Source organism: Sebastes fasciatus, chromosome 15 (assembly GCF_043250625.1).
Source record: "Sebastes fasciatus isolate fSebFas1 chromosome 15, fSebFas1.pri, whole genome shotgun sequence".
In the NCBI taxonomy this organism is placed as follows: Eukaryota; Metazoa; Chordata; class Actinopteri; order Perciformes; family Sebastidae; genus Sebastes; species Sebastes fasciatus.
Window position 1 is genome coordinate 11,814,825 of NC_133809.1, and position 22,738 is coordinate 11,837,562.

Here is a 22,738-nt window from a genome sequence, read left to right on the forward strand (position 1 = left end):
CAGATGTTCTCTGCTAGATCTGTGTCAATAGCTCGTCTGTGTGTCATGACGGTTCAGCCTCGGACAGTGGCTCTTTGATATTTTTATTTGCAGTCACAGGGAATTATATGTTTTGCTCAAGAAAAGAAGGGAAGACAGAAAGAAGCCGATCAGTAGAGTGACAAAATGAACGTTTTTATTTGGTTTCACTCACACCCCATTCATAGAGTTAAGCTGCAAACTTTTAGATTATCTTTAAAGTCAGTAACTGCCTGTATGTTGCTGCAAAAGTTGTAGTACCATTGATGTGCTTACATAAAATCATACCATTTAAAATGAAAATAGCCCATAAATGTATAATTAGGTTGCATGTAAGTACAGTTAAACATGGATAGCAAGTCAAGAATATGAGAACACAAGGCCCTATCCACCCATCTACATGTATTCCTCAGTGTATTCAAGCATACGGTTTTACAGTGACATGACCCGAGATGACATGGCGATCCTGAAACGCCTGCTCTCCTGTCTCATGATGCACAACTCGCAGGGATGACGCACAAGTAATCGAAACCTCTGCAAGGGTCGACAGTAATGTTAATGCTTTTGTTTCACTTTAGCTGTGACTGTAGGACGGTTCCTGCTTTCCCACAGATAAACTGCTTTTAGAGTTCTAATAAAAATACCATTCTGATATATTAAAGTTGCGTTAAAACAACAAATGAAACCGTAGTCGTGGAGACAAGCCAAACCAGCTGGGAACACGACGAATCCAAACATGTGAAATTTCCGATCTCATGCTAATTTGAGTTTTCTTTGTGCACTCCCTCTGTAAAGGACACATACCGGCGTCGGCAGATGCAGAGGACCGTCACCAGACAGATGTCCTTCGACCTGACCAAGCTGCTGGTGACCGAGGACTGGTTCAGTGACATCAGCCCACAGACCATGAGGAGGCTGCTCAACATCGTTTCTATCACAGGTAAAGAATAATAAACCATGTTCTGCTTAAGCACCACCCTCATCTCAGAATATTAACAAATGACATTTTGCCTTTACAACAACATCAAAGTTATTCATCCCTAATTTAAAGCTACAGTCAGTCACTTATTGAAAAAAATATTTTTGTTAAACGGTCACTATATCCTGACATGTAGTGCATGAGACAGGTAATCTGAAAACAGTCATGTTCCTCTTTGTCCTCCTGTGCACCGGCTGGTGGGCGGTGCTTGGTATTTCCTCAACTGATCTCAACATGGCTACCGGGTCACAAACTTTCAAATTTTACAGCTAAACAGTACACTACAAGATGTTCCTGAAAACATTAAAGGCGAGAAATAGGAATTACAGTAACAGAACCTTGATTCATATTTGATCAGTGCTGCCTAGTTTGACCGCTTGATCGGAGTTCGTCAGCTGACCAGAGACTGGCTGGCTCCAGCTCGGCGCCGATTGGTTGTTTAGATTCGGGTGTGGTAGAAACTCGCAAATGCCATTAGGAGCACGAGGGGGAGGCAGAGGAACATGATGTTTTTCACGGATTATCTGTCTCATGCACTACTGTCAGGATATAGTGACCGACTGCAGCTTTAACTAATTTTAAGGGGCTTTGATGAATAAGTATAGTCAGACATTGGAAAAATATTCCTGGGGATGGATGAGGAAAAGAAACACAAAACAAAGCTTTGACGGGGTTTAATTCAAGACCAGCAGGGGTCAACAGGTGGTTGCAGAGGCGGCGCATTTATCCAAGCATTTTTAATGAAGCGTAGGCATTGATTTAAATTAACAATTCATATTATTTGCATTTGCAATAATGACATGACAGCAAGTTAAGATTTCAAAAAATGATGGACACAAATCCATCCATATATTGACGACAGATTTATACGAGGCTAACAGAACCGAGCAGCAGATTGACGCTAGACCGTTTGATGTTGGCCAGCTTGTGTTGACACAACAAGCCTCCGTAGATGATTAGTTGGTGAGATGGGAACCATAAACATGCCAAACATACTGTATAGTGTATTTACAAGATATAATATTTGATGTAAAACATGTTATGGTTCCAAAATCATCTCAACATCTCTTTGTGATTCTGAAACTGATAACTTTACAGTTACAAGCTCACTTCTCTAGTCTTAATGCCACAACTTTGGACGGATTATTAATCGACAGAGACGATCAGGAGGATGCACATTCCTGAGATGTTTGTTTTCTCAGGCACGTTGAGAAAGAGTAGCCCTGTGACTTCTAAGGCCTTTCATCCTCCACACCGTTGTTGACAGGTCGTCTGTTGCGGGCCAATCAGATCGTCTTCAACTGGGATCGGCTGGCGTCGTGGATCAACCTGACCGAGGAGTGGCCTTACAGGACGTCGTGGATCATCCTCTTTTTGGAGGAGGCAGACGGAGTGTCTGACCAGATCTCTCTCAAGACAATCTATGAGAGGTACAAACACACATAGACAGACACAATCACCCCCCTCTTTAGCTGCTAATCTGATCTACAAGGTGTACATGCTTCTTCAATACATCTGCCTTGTATCTTTCCTTGCTTCATTCTTCCTTTCTTCTGTCCTGTTTTTATTGTCTTTCCATCACGTTCTTTCTAACCAGAGGCATGACATTAGCAGACTGAGGTGACCTTTAACGTAAGATAAAATGGAAATTAGGTCAGGTGAGTTCAGCTTAAGGACCCAGCGTTGTCGGTAAACCGCTGAATCGCTGCAGAGTTGCTTCTGTGTGCTGACCTTCCTGAGGAGATGAAAAAGCCAGAACAGAATTTAAGTCAGTAAACATTTCTTGATGTTCTCTCTTTTTAAATACTGATATACGTAATTTTGACCAGCAGGTGGCAGTAGAGGATTTTGTTTTCCGTGTGGGCTCCATTAGTCCACCACGGTCCCTGCCAATGGCTTTCAGTGCCACACTAATTGGCAACTGACAGACAGATTTTGTAATTGATCATAATGCACAAGGCAAATGATGACTGCATTATAGTTTGGACTTCTCCAGATTCACGGAGGGACACATTTCCTTAAAACTGGACAAGGGATAATTGACATGTTTGGTTGAGCAGTGAAGGAAAACTCTTGTGCCTGTACTGTGTGTGTGTATAGAGTATGACTGTTCATGCCTTTGTATGTGTGTGGTCGCACGGATGCTTTTAGGCGTGCTCACCGCAGACAAGAGGAGGAGGCCGACACAGGCCCGAGACGCCGGGTTTGTGTGCTGCTGTGCATCAGTCGATGGCCTTTAAAGGTTGCACTCTGTCACAATACACTAGCGCCTACGACTCCTGCGGCAGGGAAGCGTCACAGACAGTTACTGTCAGCCAGTCAGCCAGCTACATCCAGCAGACAACCCTCCCTCCCCCATCTCCGAGGCAAACCGCTGCCTCATTAGACTAGGTTTATGTTGGTTTTCCGAGGACAATAGGCATTACCTTTCATTTTTTCATACGGCGGTTCAGTGTTACATGAGGGGAGGACAGAGTACAAGATGAGAAGCATCATAGTCAGAAGGCTGTAACTCGATTATTTTGCTGGATATGTCCTTTTTATAATTGTTAATTTATGTGGAAAAATATGTCACTACACATCTCTGCTGTATATCTTTATTATGTTTAAGTATAGTGGACACCCTAAAGGAAATGTCCACACTTTTACCATAATTATTGGGGAAAATAAAAGTGGGAGATATAATTATACGCTAGTACAGCCATAAAATTCTGCAGTGTTTCTACATCTCACCAAAGGCCTGGTTTCAAGTGCCTTCGCCACAGCGTCGGATTGTGCTTACACTGCTCATTAGACTTAGTCTTGTTTTTTGACCAACGGTCCTGTCTTTCTTCATCTTCCTCCTCACTGGGGTGTCTTTCCAAATGGCTGCGCTGTTCTGCAGTGGCCGTCGGAGGAGCGGCCTTAATGATGATGACAGGAAGCCTCAAAACGGGCTAAACACAACGCCTTGCCTAGAGGCCTTATCTCTCGCAGTAATCTTCCACTGATAAGACTCAGGCCTCTGTCTGTGTCTCTTTTTCTGTCGCTCTGCTCTTTTTTTACCCTTCCTTATGATCTCTTAAGTCCCTTTTTTTTGTTCTGGATGAGATATTCTGTCTTTTTCCCTTATAGCGATGGATGACCACTTGACTGGCCTCTCAGAACCTCAGGCCCCCTCTTCCGACTGTCTATCTGCTTGAGAAATGGAGAGCTACTTCTCTTTGCTCTCCTTTTCAGCAGCGTATATGAATAAGCACGTGTGCACACACTCACACGTATCACACATCTTATTTCGTAGCTTAAACTCAACCATTTCCTGTATCTTATAGTTAGCATCGTTTTTGTTTAATTCTGTTACCACAAACACCAACGTGGTTCAGACCTTTTGTGTTTTAACATGGATTCATGTGACTAGTTGTCGTGCTCAACCATTTTTACACAGCGGTACTGCACATCCCCTGAGCGTTACTAAGTGAATATATTAGTGGTGAAGTGAACGTGGGGGTGAGTCAGCCCCTTATAGGTCAACTGTCGCCCTGCATCTCAGTCACAAAGCAGCATGCTCTTCCTTTCCTCTCCTCTTTGTGAGGCTTGCTACAGCTCAGTAGGCCACAGTACACCGAGCATCAGAAATATGACATTTAGTAAATCATAGCTAGATAAATCATACAGCTAATGCCTTCAAATGAAACTCCTCAGCTCGTATTTACAACATGGTAAGTCGTGTTCACAATATGCTTGGCGTTCAAGCGGTTAAGTCGTGAGAACACCGCTGCTAAGCAACGGCAATATTAACGTTACTGTCGGCGTCTAGAAGCCACTAGAGGCTAACAATTTAGCAAGCAAGCAAGTGGGTAACATAATGCAGGAAATGTAAGTTGGGAATATCAACATTTGCCTCAGACATATTCTAAGATTAAGAAAAGAAAAGAAATGTACGACTAAAATTACAATATATTAACTTATTATGTACCGAAAAATGTACTTCTGTGGCCTCCGCCATTTCTGACATCAACAAACACATCACAACTAACTCTGAGCTTTCAGAAACTTTCCACTTACGAGGTTTCGAATACCACAAGAGGGGAACTCTTCTCGTGAACACGGTAAACACGACCCCATTTGAAGGCACCATAAGGTGGGTTTCCCACTTTAAATCTCTTTAAAGGTAAAAATTCAAATTCAGGATTCTTACCTTTTAAATTTGGCTCAGTGTCAAGAGATGGTCTCAGTTTAGATTTTATGCCCTGCCTAACCTTCTAGATTAAAACTAAATTGACCCACACACTACTAAACCATGGGGAAATATTGCATGAGTTTACATAGAGTGCCTCTCAGTGCTGAAGGTGACAGCTACTCTCTGTGGCATGCACCTGAACTCCTAGAAAAAGAGAGAAAAAAATAGAAACGCTCGCCCACCTTCCCCTCATATCTCACACAAACACACACGCTTTCAAAAACGGCTAAAAGCTGTTTTTAGCAACTTGCCTGGCAATAACAAGTGCCATGAAGGGCTGTGAAGTGTCATTGTAGGACACGGCGTGAAGAGAAATGTGTAGCGCTAATTCCCGTAGCGGGAGCGGGCCAGTACAGCCTTCCTAATCTGATGGAGAATGTGTAATCGGTTAATAACCTCAGCGATTTCTATCATTAACGGTAAGACCGGAGGCTGCCCAGACTAATGCAAGGTAGCAGGGGGAAAGAACTGTGTAACAAAGATGGCACTGTCTGTCTGTAGGAGATATTGGCTCAAAGCAATCATGCTTACACACACACACGCATGCACACACAGCTAAAATGTTTGTCTCACTAGTTCTGCAGGGAAAACTCTAAATTACACCTCGAGCAGCGAGCCAGCGTCGTGGCCTGCCCAGCACGCCGACAGAAGCGGAACAGAAAACAAAACAACAAGTGTTTTGGACCGACCCTCGTATTTGTAGCCGTCAAATTAACAGCCCTAAATGTGTGTTTCGAACGATGTTTTTTCGATCACCAGCTAATTGAATTTGCAGCCTGCAGCCTTGTGACTATCCTTTTCAGCTGTATCATTTCTTCCTTCTCCATCTCTTTCTCAGGAGTCAGTTGTTCCTTGTTTTAGCTGCCATTAGAGACTTAATGACTATAGCTAACCTAGCTCTCTCCTGCTTCATGGTTATTGCATTAAAGCAGCCATTTCCAAAGACCGTTAATGGGCTTTTGTATGTTTATTTCCTTGATGTTGTTTAGAGTCATTACATTACAGAAAAGCGTCCACTAAAATAGCTAACTGTAGAGTGATTCCAGGTGACTGCGCAAGTACAGGTTGTGGATGTTGCTCAAGGACATGGTAGACATGTGGCTTGATTCATCACTTTCTCACCTCAGTCTCTCACATCTTTTCCTACATGTTCACCTATATGAGAGAGTGGTAGAACATGGTTTGGTTAACCAGAATGAGCAACATGGACAGGGGCCCTCAAAGTTGACCCATATTGGACGACCACCCGTCCTATAGACACACATATCTTCTTCAAAAATAAACATAACAGTATGGTTCTCTGGTTATCGGAAAGCTAACATACAAGGTAATACACAAGTTCAATACTTTTGGTCCAAAATAAATAAATATGCAAATTAGGGAATTTTTTGTCCTTAAATCTTAATCTGCAAAAAATGCATATTTTAATATGTTATAGGGTAGACGCTTCTTTACATCTCCTGACGTTTTCATGTTGTGCCCGCTATCTGTGGAGCAACAGCAGACTACTGATTATATGGTGGGTAGCTCAGTCTAACACATGAATCCTTAATTATTTTCTGTTTCACCTCAAATATTACTTCTTTCTCATTGTGTTCATGTTTATCATCACATGGCTGAAAAAACAGAAAATTTAAATTAAATTTCCTCCGGGTTCTGCCAAATCAAATATGTGGATCACCAGATTTCCATACCGGATCGGTCAAGGCCCCGGTTACTAACTAGATGGAAACAGATGATCCGCTCTGGTGACCCCTAACGGGAGCAGCCAAAAGAAGAATATAAGGAAGCCCAAGTCAGCAAAAATCTGTAGTGAAAAGTCGTGAAGGTGCGAAGATTTCAACTTTTTATTTTGAAGCGTCCGGTCAAGAGCTGATGATGCTTCGCTCACCTCATTTGGACTTAGACAGTATGTTCTGCCAATATAGCTCCACTGATGTGAGCACATCGCCCAAATCAACCTAGAGTTGATCAAGATGTCTTGGGAAAGATGTGGAAGGTCCCTTTTGGTTTCTACCTGATGCTGTTTCAGATCAACAGACACCATCATACCAAACCATCAGTCTCTGGCATCCTGAACTGTGACATACCTTTGATTTCTTCTTCAACTTAAACTGTGATTGGTTCTTCTCTTATTTGAGTTGTTGCATAAAAGAACTGCTGTGCCGTGACCCTCGTTCTGGAAATGTGTTGAAAGTAATGAAGATTCCTAGTGCCTGATAAAGGTGTTGCCTGACTGAAACGCAGCTTCAGAGATTCGTTCCCAGCAAGCCATAGGGATATTGCGGAGTATTCCACTTCAACAGTGGGGATATTGTCCTTAGCAAAGCGGTACAATTGATGTGGAGTCTGTATTTTTTGATAGTCCATTAATCATTCAAGTCATTTGCATTGTTTTCTATGATAGTAAACCGAATACATTTGGGTTTTGGACTATTGATCAGACAAAAACAAACAATTTGGTGATGTCGACTTGCGTTCCCGGAAATAGTGATAGGCATTGTTCTCTGTTTTCTAATATTTTATCGAATTATTAATCAACTTATTGAAATAATTGGCGATTTATTGATGATTGTTGAAAATAATTGTTGTTATTGTTTTGTTGTTGTTGTTGTTGTTGCAGCAGCCCTAGTGATATGTTAGGCAAGTTGTACTGTACGAGAGAAAGCTCTGAGTATCAATCGCACAGACCAGCATGGAAGTATAAGTGAATCCAACATCAGAGGACTCGATCAGTCACTTCCTGTATCTCTGGAAACACCTACAAGGACTTTTAAAGGACTCTTCATGCAGTCTCTAGGCAACAGTGTCAGTCAATGTCTTGAATTATTAGTTTTACATTATTTTGACAGTGGGGATTTGTTTGAAAGTGAAATAGTTCAGTGCTTTGGTTGAGGGGTTAACATATTTGGACCTAATGATGTATGGGGGCGGGTTCAGTCGGGCCCCTCAGAGAGTTTATTCTTGGATGCCCAGATCCCGTTTTCAGCACTAGAGCAAAAAAAAAAAAGTGTCACTGGTCCACTGAGCAGGTTCCTGCACTGCTCTGACATCTGGTGCCCTGTCTGTGCCAGGATGCCCCCGCCGCACTCAGGAGTGTGTTTTCTGGCGCTGCACCTGAATCCTCTGTTTATTACACACACCCACACACACACACACACATACACACACACACAAACTATTGCATATATAGACACGCTTACACACACATGCACAAACTGTGGCAAAATGCATGCACTCTGTAACTGAAACGAGCACACGTACAAACACTATTTGCCACTACAAGCATTTGAACATATGCATGCACACACACCTCAGATCACACGTAAAGCTGGTGTGTGTGTGTACGCATGCAACACACACACACACACACACACACACACACAGACCTAACTCTCACACCAGTGCAAGAGCATATGTCACCCCCAACTCCTCTGAGAATCAGTGCAATTAATCAGACCCTGAGATGCAGGCTGCATTCAACAAACGTGCTTACACACACACACACACGCACACACACACACACGTTTACACAGCGCAGGAGGCAGAACACAGCAGAGAAATCATTGTCAGGTAAAATTGTAGTGTTTAGGTGTGCTGTTCATTGCAGTGTCACTGTGTTTATCCCGTTTTGTGTGTAAAACAAATCTCCAAATCTTGACGCACTTTAGTGCTTTTACTTCTTACGTCACAGCTTCTGAAGAATCAACCCTTCATCCCGTCTTCCTCTCTGTTTTGTTATTCTGACCCTGCATTAATCAACCAAACAATCCCCCCCTCTCAGCGACGTGACTAGAGCCAGGCACTTCTCGGACACTTGAAAACTTTTTTTCTTTTTTCTTTTCTCACTAATCGCACTCTGAATGAATACGTAGCCAGGCAATTCAGTCTTAATTAGAGAGACTCTTATCCCAAGTACTGAAACATTAAGATGACACTCTCTTCATTCAGGATTACTTTAATTGGCACAATTATTGTAATTTGGTTGCAATTATGTGCCGGGATAAAAGTGCTGTTCCAAAGCTCATGCGGGTGATTCCCTTTATGTGGAATCCTTTAATAAGCTCTTAAATATCTGGCCGCCAAAAAAAAAAAAGAAATCCTATTCTTTTCTTATGATGAATACTTTTGAACTTTTCCTGCCCTCAAATGAAAAGTCTTTATTCTTTGCGACGCGGCCTATTGTTCGTGTGAATTCCCGTCGTATACGTGACACTTTCTGTCATCTAGATGCACAGCAGATGCTAAAAAAAAAAACATTTTTCTCTGTGTCCTCTTCTAAGGGAGCCCATTGTCGCCGTGCTAAATCCCTCCAGGAGGTGTTTCAGTGAAAGACGGAGTAAAACTGGTAATGCCGTCGCTCATTGCGCTGCTATTTGCCAAGAGGCCCTGAAAACGTGTGTGAATTTGAAAAGGCTGGTGTGAAAACCACCTATGTCTCAATAGAGTCCTGGCTCCATCCCTGATAGGACACTGGCATTGATTCTACACACCGGTGTGCAGACAGACCCCCTGACTGACAAGTAGATAGATAAAGAGCGAGACAAAAAAAAGAAAAGTATGGTAGGTGTGAGATAAAGATGGAAAACGGAGAGGGTTGGTATTAGATAAGAGAGGGCATTAAGAGAGAGTGAGAAGAAAAGAGTCTCAGGAGGTAAAACGAGGTAAAAGAATTGGTGAATACTGTAGAGGATCAGACCAGCGGGATTACTGCTAGACCAGTTTGCCATTGGTGTGTTTGTGTCTCGGGTGTATTCGAAGCCTCAGGTGATGCTGCTGCTCCATGTGAGATAGTCCAGGTGGTGGACACACACATGCACATGTCCCCTGGGTCCCACATTGGCTGTTATACAGTGAAACTGGTCCTCCGCTGATTCTGTGTGTGTGTGTGTGTGTGTCGGTCCGGCTACCATTGTCGTTCCTCCATCCCTCAGGTGTTTGGCGGTGGTGACTCAGACATGAATCAGCCAGCTCCACCACCACTCAACCCCCGCTGAGTTGCTGGAAATGTAAAAACGGCCTGTATGATGCAGGTGACACAGGAGGAGGGGTATGCGTGTGTGTGTGTGTGTGTGTGTGTGTGTGCGCAAGGTGAGTTTTTGATTATGTATTTGTGCGCAGAGGCTAACCACGTGAGCACGGAAAGAACGTCATGCAGCATTCTTTGTTAGCAAATCCTCAAAGCCCTTTTCATTTCTGCCTGTAAGCCGAGGTTGAAGGATTAGTCTAATTGGTCTGAAACAAGAGAACTGCTCTGTTCCCTTTTTTTGTGCGAAGCATAAAGAATCATTTCAAATGCAATAAAAGCCTCCGCTACACCTCTGACTGGCCTCCGCTCTTTAGTCACAGAGTCGTCCGTCGGCGACGACAAGTATGGATTAACATTTAAATGTGACACCGAGATGGAAGGAGAGGAGCGCGGAAGGGCGGAGAAGCAGGCATCTGCCTGATACTCTGGTATTTCTGTGGTGTCGAGCATTATCGCTGATCTCTCTCTCTCCCTCCCGCTCGGCTGTCTCTTTGTGCCGGAACTGCTGGAAGGTGGGGGGCTGATTATAAATAGCAGCGCAGGGTTGCAAGAGGGTCAGCGCTGACCTTTAAGTGGACAACGAGATTTGCCACTCAGCCGCCGCGGGAGCCACGGGCACACTTGATGGTTACGCACACACACATTCAATGCTTAAATGACGTTAACATCCTGGCCCTTCAGAAGTCAATGGAGGTCAGGCCCTTTTAGGGTGCGGAGAAACCACACTGAAATGGCAAAACGAGCAAGACCAAAGACGGCGTATTAGAGATTGAGCCTATTCAGCCTATATTGGGAGGGATCACGAGTGTCCTTTTCTTCCGAAATCTTTGCTTTTAAAGCAGCTTTTAATGTGGCATGTGATCATGCTACCAACTGCTGTATAGCTCAAGGATTTAGTTATCAGATCTGCCTGCTGAGGTCTCTCGAGCAATGTGCTTCAGAAAGTTCTTGATAATCAGGAGAGGCTTTTCCTCGCCGCCACAAACTCAGACACAAATTGGAGTAGAGAAGCTTTTGTAATAATCAGTTTTACTGCACAACGCTCTCTCTGTCTAGCTCTTTCTACTCATTGACATTACCCTATCCCTCTCACATCTTATTTCTGATGCACACGTCCCACTCTGTGAAGTTAATCAGAGGATTAAAAGTTCAGCCTGAGAATCCCAGGCTTTATTCGTCACATTCATCACTCACTGTATGGATTTTAGCTCCGTAACAGACTTATTCCAGATGTATTTGGATCCTATCTGCTGCAGAAGAGCACATTTGCCTTCACTTTTGCAGTCCACCCCACTTAACTCCGCATCACACGGCCTATCGACTGACCATTACGGCTATCAAACAACCACATGCGCTGATATGAACTCTGTGGTGCAATTAGTGTCACAATGGACGAACTTTGCCATGGCCCTTAAGATGCTCCAAACTCTCTTCTGGCACATAAATCACCAAGTTGAGGTTTAGTTTTTTACTATTTGTCAAGAATGAGGCCTGAGTGGAGGGTTCAGTTAAGGTTTTTGGGGTCTGGAACAAGGAGGCTCCGTTTCGGCGCTACACATGAGTTTAATCAACATTTCAGGGAACCACTGAGTCCTGAGCGCGTCTCAAAGGAGAGGCCGCTCGCTCTGAAAAAGCAGCTTGGTTTTTATCAGCCTGTGTGTGTTTCCCATTAGCCTGCTTGTCTCTGTGGTTTGCTTTGGGATGCACAGGTCCAGCTTAGTACAAGAGAGTTTCAATTATTGGACTAAACTTTGCCACGAATGTACATGGAAAGCAGACGCTACCACAAGTTGTCAGTTGGCACAGCCAAGACAGGGAAGCGAGAAAGAAAGTTAGAGGCTGAGAGGTAAGCAGAGACAGAGTGTCCACGCTACTCGAAGCATTTGATCCAAATCAAGGAAATACGTCTGGATTTTGAGGAGACAAAGAACATGGCGTCATCTAAAGTGAAAACATATTTTTGCTCCCACTCCCACCCCTCCGCCTTTGGGGTGGTGGAGGCTTTGGCAGCTTCCACGTAACAATAACCTCTCTCAGCACTGATGCTGCGAGTCCACGCGCCAGCTCGCTGGTCCGCCTGTCCACTGTTTTCCCAGAGAGGCCCTCGCCGGGTTCATCCACACGCTTGGCAGACACCGTGCCAGCGACTCTGACCAGGAGAAGAATGTGCCGGACCCGGGCCTGGTTAACTTCTTCACCCACACTCTGTTGTACTGGTCGCAACAGTGTCTGACATTGAAACTCTTGAGCTTCTCAAACACAATGTGCACAGGCGTTTGTCTGTTCTGCAGGCATCTCTCTCTGTCTTTGGGCCCCTTTATGGAAATGTTTGGCAGCAAGACCACCTCTTTGTGGCGTGTGTGTGCGCGCATGTCGTCCGTAAGCACAGAGGGCAGCTGTAAAGCAAAGTCAAGTGGCACATTCATACTTTCAGCGCCCAAATAGCGGACGGAAGGGATAGAGAGATGAATTCTGCTCATTCCCGTCAGCTGCAGCGTGTGGGAGGTTGAGAGGAGAAGAAAGGCTACACTCCAGTCAGCTTTGGGACCTATTAGCATTTGGATAAGCTCAGAAAGCTCCCAGTGGCCACGCCACACAGAGAGCGGTTGGGCCTAAGCGCCTGTACTGCTGCAGCTATAAGCTGGGTCCCGTCAATGGACCCATTGTGCAGGAACGGCTGCCGGGCTGCCCGACGGCCTTTATCTCACTCGTCCTTGGTCTGCTTGAAAGTAGCACGCTGATTTCCTTGGCGCCCCAACCCGAGCATCCATCTTGTCATTTGGCAACTGATTGCTGATAAGAATGGCTTTGTTCATTTCGCCTGTATCGTCTGTTCACTGTGAGAATGACTAAGTCTGAAGTGATTTGTGTCAATTGCTTAATGCCAAGGCCAACAGCTCCTCATTAGTTAACTGCAAATGATGTCATTTGAAGTGGTTAAACCTCATGTTGTCATTTAATGGGTACTGTTTGTTCTGTAACACCACGCAGTCAAGCATGTTGGCCAGAATGGTCTCTGATGGATTGTCATCTGTTAGTTCATCTGTATTCCAGTAATTCTGTTTCTTCATTTCTTTTTTGCTTTTCTAAAATTCTTCTTTTCAACCTCCTTTGGTGGTTGATGGTTGATGGTTGGTGCCCTCTGATCTTTACCAATGATCTACACTGGGCATGCACATGCTGGTGTAAACAGGAACTAGCGTGGCTGGTTGTTCAGTTGCAGAAAATACTACGAAAGAAGAACAGCAAAAGTAAGACCAAAGATAAAGAGATCTGAAATGCAGAATTTAACTGCACAACAGCTGCTAGCATAGACAACAGGGTCAGCAACGCTTGTAACTTGTTATCCATGTTGGACTTACCCACTGGTGCTTGTTTGTTGTCTTCTGGAAAAGGTTCATGTGATAGGGACGGAGGAAGGACACGTCATGACTGATAAGACTGATCATTATTTTTAAAGTTTCTGCCCGTCCAGACTAAAATGCAACCCCAGAGTTTAAAACCTAAAAACGGGGTCAGCGTCATTTTCAATCGTCCCCATTTTAGGGGCTCGAAAACGCCGGAGTAGTGTGGACGCAAAAGTTTCAAAATGTAAATGAGTGTGGATGTAGCCTTACAGTGTGAGCTGTGGCCAGTCGCTCCTGCAGTCAGCTGGGAACGTCAGGAATGGACCTCTTACTCTCTCGCTCTCCCCTTTTTTCCTCTCCATCTGTCTGGGTGTGTAACTCAGTGATGGGTGTCCTTGATTTGTTCTTCTCACCAGCTCCCGGTTGTCTTTTGGAAGATGCAGCTGTTTGTGCTACTGCGTGTTGTACGACAGCAGGTCCAGAGCAAATCACGCAGGTCAGCGAAATGTGTGCTATTGTCGGTAGTTTCTTGGATGCCTTTTGTTGTTGGGCGATTGTCTCTGTTCTCCAAAGGCAACTGACTGTGATAATAAAGCAAGATGGATGAGTTCTTGAACTATTTAGGCTATAATAAATGTACGAAGTAGCCAAAAGTGTCTGATATCACTACAACTAGATAAGTCTGAGTTTCATCATTATTGTCCGTTATCAGTTTTGGCACCGTACGACCAAACTGTGTGCACACACACCGTTGAGTTATGTTAGATTGTCCTATAAAAAGACTCAAGATTCCTTCGAAAATCTTTGGAGGGTGTTCTCTATATAGCAAAAGGAAGTGCCCTGTGTGTGTGTGTGTGTGTGTGTGTGTCTGTGTGTGTTTGCGTGTGAGTCACTGGCTCCTGTTGGTCTGTGTCTGCAGACCCACAAATAAACAGCAGTAAGCCAGCTGGAAATGGGGAAAAGCACAGGCTTCTCTCAGTCTGTATACGGGTTAATACAGTTCATGGGAAAAGGAACCAAACACCCACACATACTGTACATGTGTTTGCACATGCACACACACAAACACACACACACACACACACACACACACACTCCACCCTTCATCTGTGTGCCTTTGAATCTCCCCATCCTCGCTGCCCAGGTGTATACGCTGGACATTACACAGTTGTTTTTTGTCGATTGTTGTTGTTTGAATCAGCACCGGTGCCGCTCACCGCTGCTGTTTATGTGTTTGTGCGCATGCAGGTAACATCTGTGCCTTCAGAGTCCCACTCATCCTCCCCAGCAGAGGTCACATGAGCGGGGGTTCATCATCTGTGTGCCAACATGGAGCTTCCTTGACCTTTTGGGTCTTGTTAAAGGTTCTAATGGAAGAAAGACTGAGAGGGCTTTGTCCACTGGAGCCCAGCTGTGCCTCTGTGTCCGCCCTGCTCACAGCCTTATTCTCTCTTCTTTCAGTCTGTGTGTGTGTGTGTGTCTGTGCTGGCCGTTGGGTGGGGACAGTGGGGTTGGGGTGACCCACCTGGGCTGGTCTGCTGAAGAGTGAATCTCTGCAGGAGGATCAAATAGGGTTGGGGAGAGGGTGTATGAATGGAGCACAGATGCAAAAATATAGATTTAGTGTCAATAATTTAGATTGCGATTCTTCGTCACCTGAAAATGTACAGGTAGTTTGGGGGGGGTTTGGCACATGGGCAAAATGAGGCACTCTAATATTATACATTTGACTCAGTTAGGGCCCATTGGGTCTAAAACATGTGGAAAACGCCAGCTGCTCTTCCATCTTCAGTTTGGCTGACCTTTCAACTGGATGTTGGGACATCCTTTGTAGGGATGTCACAATACCATACATGTATTAGTCAATAACCAATACCAGTGAAATCATGATTCTTGTTACCCAATTCGATACCATGGTATTAAACAAAAACAGAACACTTAGAGCTAGTTTTAGGAAGTTCAACGGGTCACAATTCTCTCTCTAATATCTATTTTCTATCGCTGTGAAAACATCTCCTCCATTAACGCATCATAATGAAACTTGGAACCTCCGTTAATGTTACCTGTTAGCTCCGCAGGACTGTGCTGCCCACCGGCTGCTAACAGCTAACGTTAACTAGCTTTCCTCCCGACAATTACAACACGGATTTGTAGTTCACAATGAAGCGTTATCAGGGAAAAAATACTGTGTAACATGGACTTGTTAATAGTATGTTTACTGCGTCCTTTAGGATTTTAGATGCCATCATTAAGGGTGAAGCAGTCCTGTGGAGCTAATTGGTTAATTCTGGTCCCATCACCTGTGGTGCGCTTGCTGCATTCCATCTTGATGCGCCGCAAACACGCTAGGAAAAAAAAGCACGCTGGTTTTGAGTGTGCTTGTCATGCGTCTCCATTTAAATATAATGAATTTGTGCTCGCAAAAGACACGACATGTGAACTCCCCTTTTTTTTTGTACTTCTTATCATGTCAAAATGCCTCTCTAGAACACCCCCATCCCTGTATTTCTTGCCAGACTTGTACATTTGGTCAGAGACATCCTGTAACCACAAGGTCACAGGTTCGAGTCCTGCAACAGCAGATGTGTCCATCACCAGCCATCTGTCCTGTCAGAATGTCCTTGAACAGAGGACTGGACCCCTACCTGCTCACTCACTGTAAGCAGTCTGGATAGGAGTATCAGCTAAAAGCCTAAAATGAAATAACTCATAACTGAGTGCAGGCTCTGCGGTCTTGTTTTGTCCACCGTCACTGAGGTATGACAAGCCTCAGTGGACTGGGCAGACGGGGAACATTTCAGCCAGTTTGTTAACTGGATTTGTTCATCTGATTGTTTGGATTATTAGCTAACAGTGTGCTGTTGAACCCTCGCCAGATGCTGACCTCACACTGACTTCGCTAGCGTGCTGCAGCGATGGTACTAATCATCCAATCAAGCCACAGAAAGGCCAGCCTGTGCTCGCTCTCAAAAAACAGATCAGGCCCAGGGAAAAACCCAGCTCATCGGGCCGTGTTCTCAGCAGAGCATACCAGTACACAGACTCGGCGATGTACGGGAAGGAGGGTTGAACTGGAAGGAAGGGAAGGTTAAGTAGGATGCGGGGAGAGAAAATGATGAAGGGTTCAGATGAGAAATGGAGGCAGAGATGAGAAAAATGCCTGCTCCCTGCTGGAGTTTTCCCCATTCATCTGATAAGAGCGGCACATTCTGGTGATGAATGGCCGGCGTCGCAAGTCACTCCGAGTTTCATATTTTCATGTCTGAATGATGGGATTAACCAGATGTAACGATTGCCCTGGGTTGTTGGTGTTTGCTTTTCTTCATGTTACGCTGTCCTTGATTAAACTGATATCCTTTTTTAACCTTGTGCAGCTGAAATTGGATTTCCCACCTTGCTGTTGCCTCTTTTAAACCACTGGATTAAGCTTTGTTTATATTGTATGGTGCCAGGGTTTATGCAGAATTTGAAATACTTTTAAACGGTGTCTATAAATTGTTTTAATCTGACATTCTTGTTATAATACTGTTGTGTTTTTTTCTGAAGTATAGACAGGAAAAGCTGTATCACACAGTAATGGAACAATCTCCAAACATGGTGTTTACTTATGGTCTGCGATAACAAACATCATGTTAACCGTAGCAGCGCATCGTGACGCGCTTCCGTCTGCTGCTTGCTAAATTACCCTGATTGTCATCTTCTCAGGTTTCCTCCTCTGCTGAGAAAAGATAACATCCCTCACTCTATCTGTCCTCAAACATCCCCCCTTTCACTATCTTGCCTTCTCTAAATCCAGTTATCTCTCTGCTCTCATGATGATGATGACCGTTGCATATCTCTTCAATCTTAACAGTACTGCTTGTTATTTCCTCTTTTCTTTTTTCGTCAGAGTGTGGCAGTCAGAATTTAGTGTAAAACTGACATGTTGACATATTTGTGTCACATGCCAATTAGACTGCATAACTTATTGTGTTGTCTTTTATAAGCATTTGGTTATTCACAGTCAAGAGTTGTAGAATTTAGTTGTATAGTAATTTATTTTTGTTCATTATCTCCAATTTGTACTGAATTTGAAGTTCCAATAACCAAATAATCATGTTCTTCAAATCATCAAGATTAATATTTGTGAATAATTTTTCCTTTTTCCTCTGAAGAATCTCCAAAAACATCCCCACCACGAAGGACGTGGAGCCGCTGCTGGAGATCGATGGAGACATCCGCAGCTTCGAGGTCTTCCTGTCGTCCAGGACGCCCGTCCTCGCTGCCAGAGACGTGGAGATGTTCCTGCCCTGCACCGTCAACCTGGACCCCAAACTCAGGGAGATCATAGCAGGTTCATACACACTCAGTATTTGTACAGATGGGTGAAAAATGTAAAGAAAAAAAAAGCATCAAATTTCTTAGCAAGGTGTTGGGGCCACCATTAGCCGCCAGAACAGCTTCAGGGCACCTTGGCATTGATTTCACAAGTCTCTGCTGCAGGGATTAACATTTTTCCAAAAGATATTCCCTTATTTGGTGCTTTGAAGATGGTGCTGGAGATTACTGTCTAATATGGAGTCAAAGGAGGTGCATAATAAAGAATACATCTGTAAAAGAATAAGAAAATAAATGTGGAAATATTAAGAGGAATAAAAAATAGAATATATAAATAAATAAATGTGAAAATATAATGATAAATAAATAAAAGAATAAATACATGTGGAAATATAATGAGGAATAAATAACAGAATATATAAATAAAAAAAACAAATAAATGTGGAAATATAAAGAGAAAAACTCAAAACTGAGGCATGCCATTCTTCTAAAAAAACTAAAGTTTTACATTTCATAAAATCTGATGGGTGTATTTAGAAATTGTTATGGTCCCACTTACTAAAATCTTAAATCTGGTATTTCAACATACAAAATACATTTGAGTAAAGAACAAACAGTTTTCTCCAAGTTTCTTCGGGTTAGCTCAAGATCACATTGTTCTCACGCTCTAAAATTGCCATCATGACAAGGAGTTTGGGCACATATGCGTATTTGTTTGTTTGTTTGTTTGTTTGTGTGTGCGAGAGAGAAAGCGGCTAATTGTACGGTTTTGTCTAAAGTACATAAAAGGGTTGAGTATACAATAGCACGGAGAAACAGAGAACCGTCCTCTATGTGATGTGTTGAATTCGGTGCCAGCTCATTTGGCAGTGACATTACTCATAACATTGCAGCAGGGTCTGCTCTAAAATCACCCACTGCAGGGGCTCTCAGAAAGCCACAGCTTGCTTCTCATTTCCAAACAATCAAATGTCGAGCAGGTTTCCACTACTCACTACACGCCTGTCCGTCCTGGGAGAGGGATCCCACCTCAGTTACTCTTCCTGAGGTTTCTTCCATTGTTTTCTTCCTGTTAAAGGGGCTCTATGTAAGAATCACAAAAAACACCTGTGGCCGTTAAGTCTACGACAGTCAGCGTTGCACGCGAGCATCGGTCAAAACAGTGAAGCGACACACAAGACTGAAGACTGACAGGCATCATGTTGATTAACGTTAGCAACATTAGCCAGCTAAAACCACAATATCATTATATATTTTGCATGCTTGGCAGTAATGTTACCTGTCCAAGAGGAATTTTGCCAGCTCGGGGTCCACTTTGGTACCTAAAACCAAACGAAGGTCCCTCCATGAATCAAAGGCCCGGCCGATGTTTCACTAGAAATAACTTTGTTTTTTTGTGCTTCCGTGGAGTTTATGTTGGAGTCTGAGTTGTGGTTGGTGGCTGGTCATTTGTTGGCGTTAGTTAACTCCATTTCAAACCAAACTTTATCTATCGTTGCACATTGTTAGCCCTGTAGCAGAGCTGCAAATAAAGGCACTAGCGAGCGCGTATGAAGTCACATCTTTTGGATTTTCCCATAAAAGCTGACCCATATTCCTCACGTTAAAAGCAGTCTACTGGAAGGTCTCATTTTTTAGGTTAGGTTACAAACTGTTCACACATTGGCAATAAAAAAACTAATAAAAAACATTCATATGTGTAAAAACTTACATACAGTCCTTTTTTAAGGGGTTTTTGTTTTGGGGAGTTTTTCCTTTTCCGAAGCGAGAGTGAGAAAGGACAGAGGGTGTCATATGCCGTACAGATTGTAAAGCCCCGTGAGGCAAATTTGTGATATTGGGCTATATAAATAAAATAGACTTGACCTGACACTGTGGAATCAGGACATTATTTTCACTCGCTGCCACCAATCTGCCTCCTGCCTGCACCAAATTTCACAGTTCGCAGTTATAGTGACGTAATAGTGCATCAGAATTAAACTGTAAGCCAGAGCGGGCACTGTACTTTTGCTACCGTGCGTCAGCGTCCATACAGCCCATACAGGAGTGTCAATGACGCCTAGTGTGAAGCTGCTGCATCATAGTGTTATGAGACCACAGACACACACCAACACACACACAAAGTCTGTTCCATTCAGCTGAAATTGAGTCATGGAGAGGACGCAGCTGACTGAGCTCTGCAACCAGACGTCCAGTCTGCGTTTACCGGACTCTTGTCCTAAAAGTGTGTGTAGGTATTTATATGTATCAATCCACGTGTGTGCTCAAAAGAGTGTGTGTATTTTCACCTCCACACGTGTACCCGGGGAGCGGAAGGTGACCAATGCTCCTCCACTCCCTCCGCGGCCCAGTCGGTTCTCTTGGTGCCCGGTGTCCTGTGGCCAGCCAGTGGGCAGTGCTGTCAGTGATACCCGCCCATGAGCCTGACTCACATCATAAGGCCCCCATTGTGTTCGCAGGCTGGATTGGGTCTCACTCAGCGTGTCATTCAGCAGCCACTTGTATAACCAGGAGACATTCTGGTGCCTGCTTCTGTTTCTGGTTCGTACTTTCTTGCCAGCCACACAGAGCCACTCTGTTCTGTCTGCGGGCTGATTTAACATTAATTTGGGAGGTTTTCACCAAAGCTCCCTCCTCAGCGTCTACTCGACTCCTCTCGAAGTCAAATTGATTTATGTGAAAAACAAAGTGCTTGTGTGATAGTGTCTGTGAGTTCACATGGTCTGCTCTGTTTGTTTACATGGGAGCATTTATTTGTCAGGGCCTCCGTGTGTGTGTGCCATAATCGTCACGTGGCTGGCGTATCATTTGGAAATATCAGCCCGTCTGCTGGTTCGTGAACAAACGCAGTAATAGAAATCACAGTGAGAATGGAATTCACAGTTGTAATCGTAACATCTGCGCTCGTTTTCCTCTCCAGCATTTTCGTCGTTTGATCGTCTTTGGACGAGGAGAACATGTTCAGGAACAACGTCCTTGTTGTATTCCCTAAAGTGATTCAAGAATCAAGGAATTTTGCTGAATATTTGATATGTTGTTTTTTTTCTCTGTGGATTCACAACTGGCTAAACTCTCTTGAGATGATGAAATAAAGCTAAATTATTGATGCGTGGGTGGATCTGAAGGGTCTTTATAGTCATAGCCAAGACATGATCGTCAGCATCGCAGATAAACACTTCCTCCTCTTGTTCTTTTTTTCTTCCCCCCGGCTTTGTCCTCTCTTAGATGTGCGAGCGGCCAGGGAGCAGATGAACATGGGAGGAGTGACCTATCCCACGCTGCCCATGCAAGAAGCAGTGCCCCGTCCTCAGTCAGTTTATGGCCAGCACACAGGCGGCTGCTCCCCAGCGGGCTCCTTCGCCGGATCCATGCCTCCTCAGCCTCACAGCGCCTACTTCAGTGGGATGACAGGCCCTCAGCACCCCTTCTACAACCGGGTGAGACAGGAAAGGGACATATATGTGGATAATCAGAGTCCATCTAGTGGTATTAATGGAGAAAATGATCTTCTTGATAATCTAAAAATAAACAAAGAGAATAAAATTGGAATTGCTGGCCATTATCTACCAGTGATCAATGTTTTTAAAAAGACTCTTTCTGAATTTAGCTGCTCAGTCCTCTGCACGTTATCATAATGTAGCATTGCATTGACCCACTTGGCAGTTACACCTGAATAAATTGTGCAGTAAACAGGTTTTTGAATATGACCATGTGTTTTTTAAATAACCTGCACCTCACTTTACTGAGAAAGGATGAGCAAGTTACCAATAGCATCTTTTCCCTGCAGCATTTTTGTTTTTGTGTGCCTGACCTCCCTCATTATGATTTTCATTTTATTTTTTACCTCCTCTCCTCTCCACAATCCCTCCTCTCCCCCTCATAGCCTTATTTCCCCCATCATGTGTATCACCTGCCACGGCCTTACACCCACCATGTCCCCTCATCCTCGCGCCCCTCCAATAAACCACCCGGTCAACCTAAGGACAACTCCAATGGACTTGTAAGTAAAGACGTAGATCCATCTGACATGTGCCTCTATCGCGCACTAGATGATTACAGCCGCAGATATACTAGTTGTACTAGTATTTTTAATATGCAACATTGTTTCTGTGATTGAAGTGAAGTTTAAATCGTTGGCCAGGCTCTCATGGCTCTCTGTCTCCTGTTTATTTACTCAATGTTTCCTAACAGTACCAGTTAAGGGATATCTTGCTCTATTTGTATTATTAATTATATAACTATAATTACACTTTCAAAGACTCCAGCTCAGGATATAGCGCTATTATGTCACTCAATAATATTAGAGCTGCAACGTTTTATCGATTAGTTGTCAACCATTAAATTAATCGCCAACTATTTTGATAATCGATTGATCTGTCTGAGTTGTTTTTTTCAAGAAAATAAAATTAAAATTCCCTGATTCCAGCTTCTCAAATGGGAATATTTTCTTTACTCCTCTATGACAGTAAACCACATATTTTTGAGTTGTGGTTCAGAACAAGACATTTGAGGACGTCATCTTGGGTTTTGGGAAACACTCATCAACATGTTTTACCAACAGCTAATCGATTAATCAAGAAAATGATCAACAGATTAATCGACAGTGAAAATAATCGTTAGTTTCAGCCCTAAATAATATGAATATGTTATGTTTCATATGCTGTCAGGTCCGTTGTGTCGACCTACAGCGTGACTTTCTGACTTCTTGTTTAACACTTCCTCAAGTACCTCTTTCCTCCTTCCTCTTTTCTCCCTTTCCTCCATGTGATGTTTTACCTTTTACATTTTACCTCCTGATGATTTTAATATCACCCCGTTTTCCCTGCCCC

At 43.7% G+C, this 22,738-nt stretch overlaps 1 protein-coding gene across 3 annotated transcripts in view; it reads left to right on the plus strand.

Annotated features, from left to right (window-relative positions):
- kidins220a (kinase D-interacting substrate 220a) overlaps positions 1–22,738 on the plus strand; it is a 58,212-nt gene that overhangs the window by 24,916 nt on the left and 10,558 nt on the right. For 2 of the 3 annotated variants that reach the window (XM_074661418.1, XM_074661419.1), the window contains exons 22-26: positions 814–958; positions 2,265–2,427; positions 17,747–17,925; positions 21,135–21,346; positions 21,793–21,909. In XM_074661418.1, coding sequence (XP_074517519.1) covers positions 814–958; positions 2,265–2,427; positions 17,747–17,925; positions 21,135–21,346; positions 21,793–21,909 — 816 coding nt within the window. The remainder of the gene's footprint in view (positions 1–813; positions 959–2,264; positions 2,428–17,746; positions 17,926–21,134; positions 21,347–21,792; positions 21,910–22,738) is intronic. The other variant, XM_074661420.1, reaches the window with a different exon arrangement.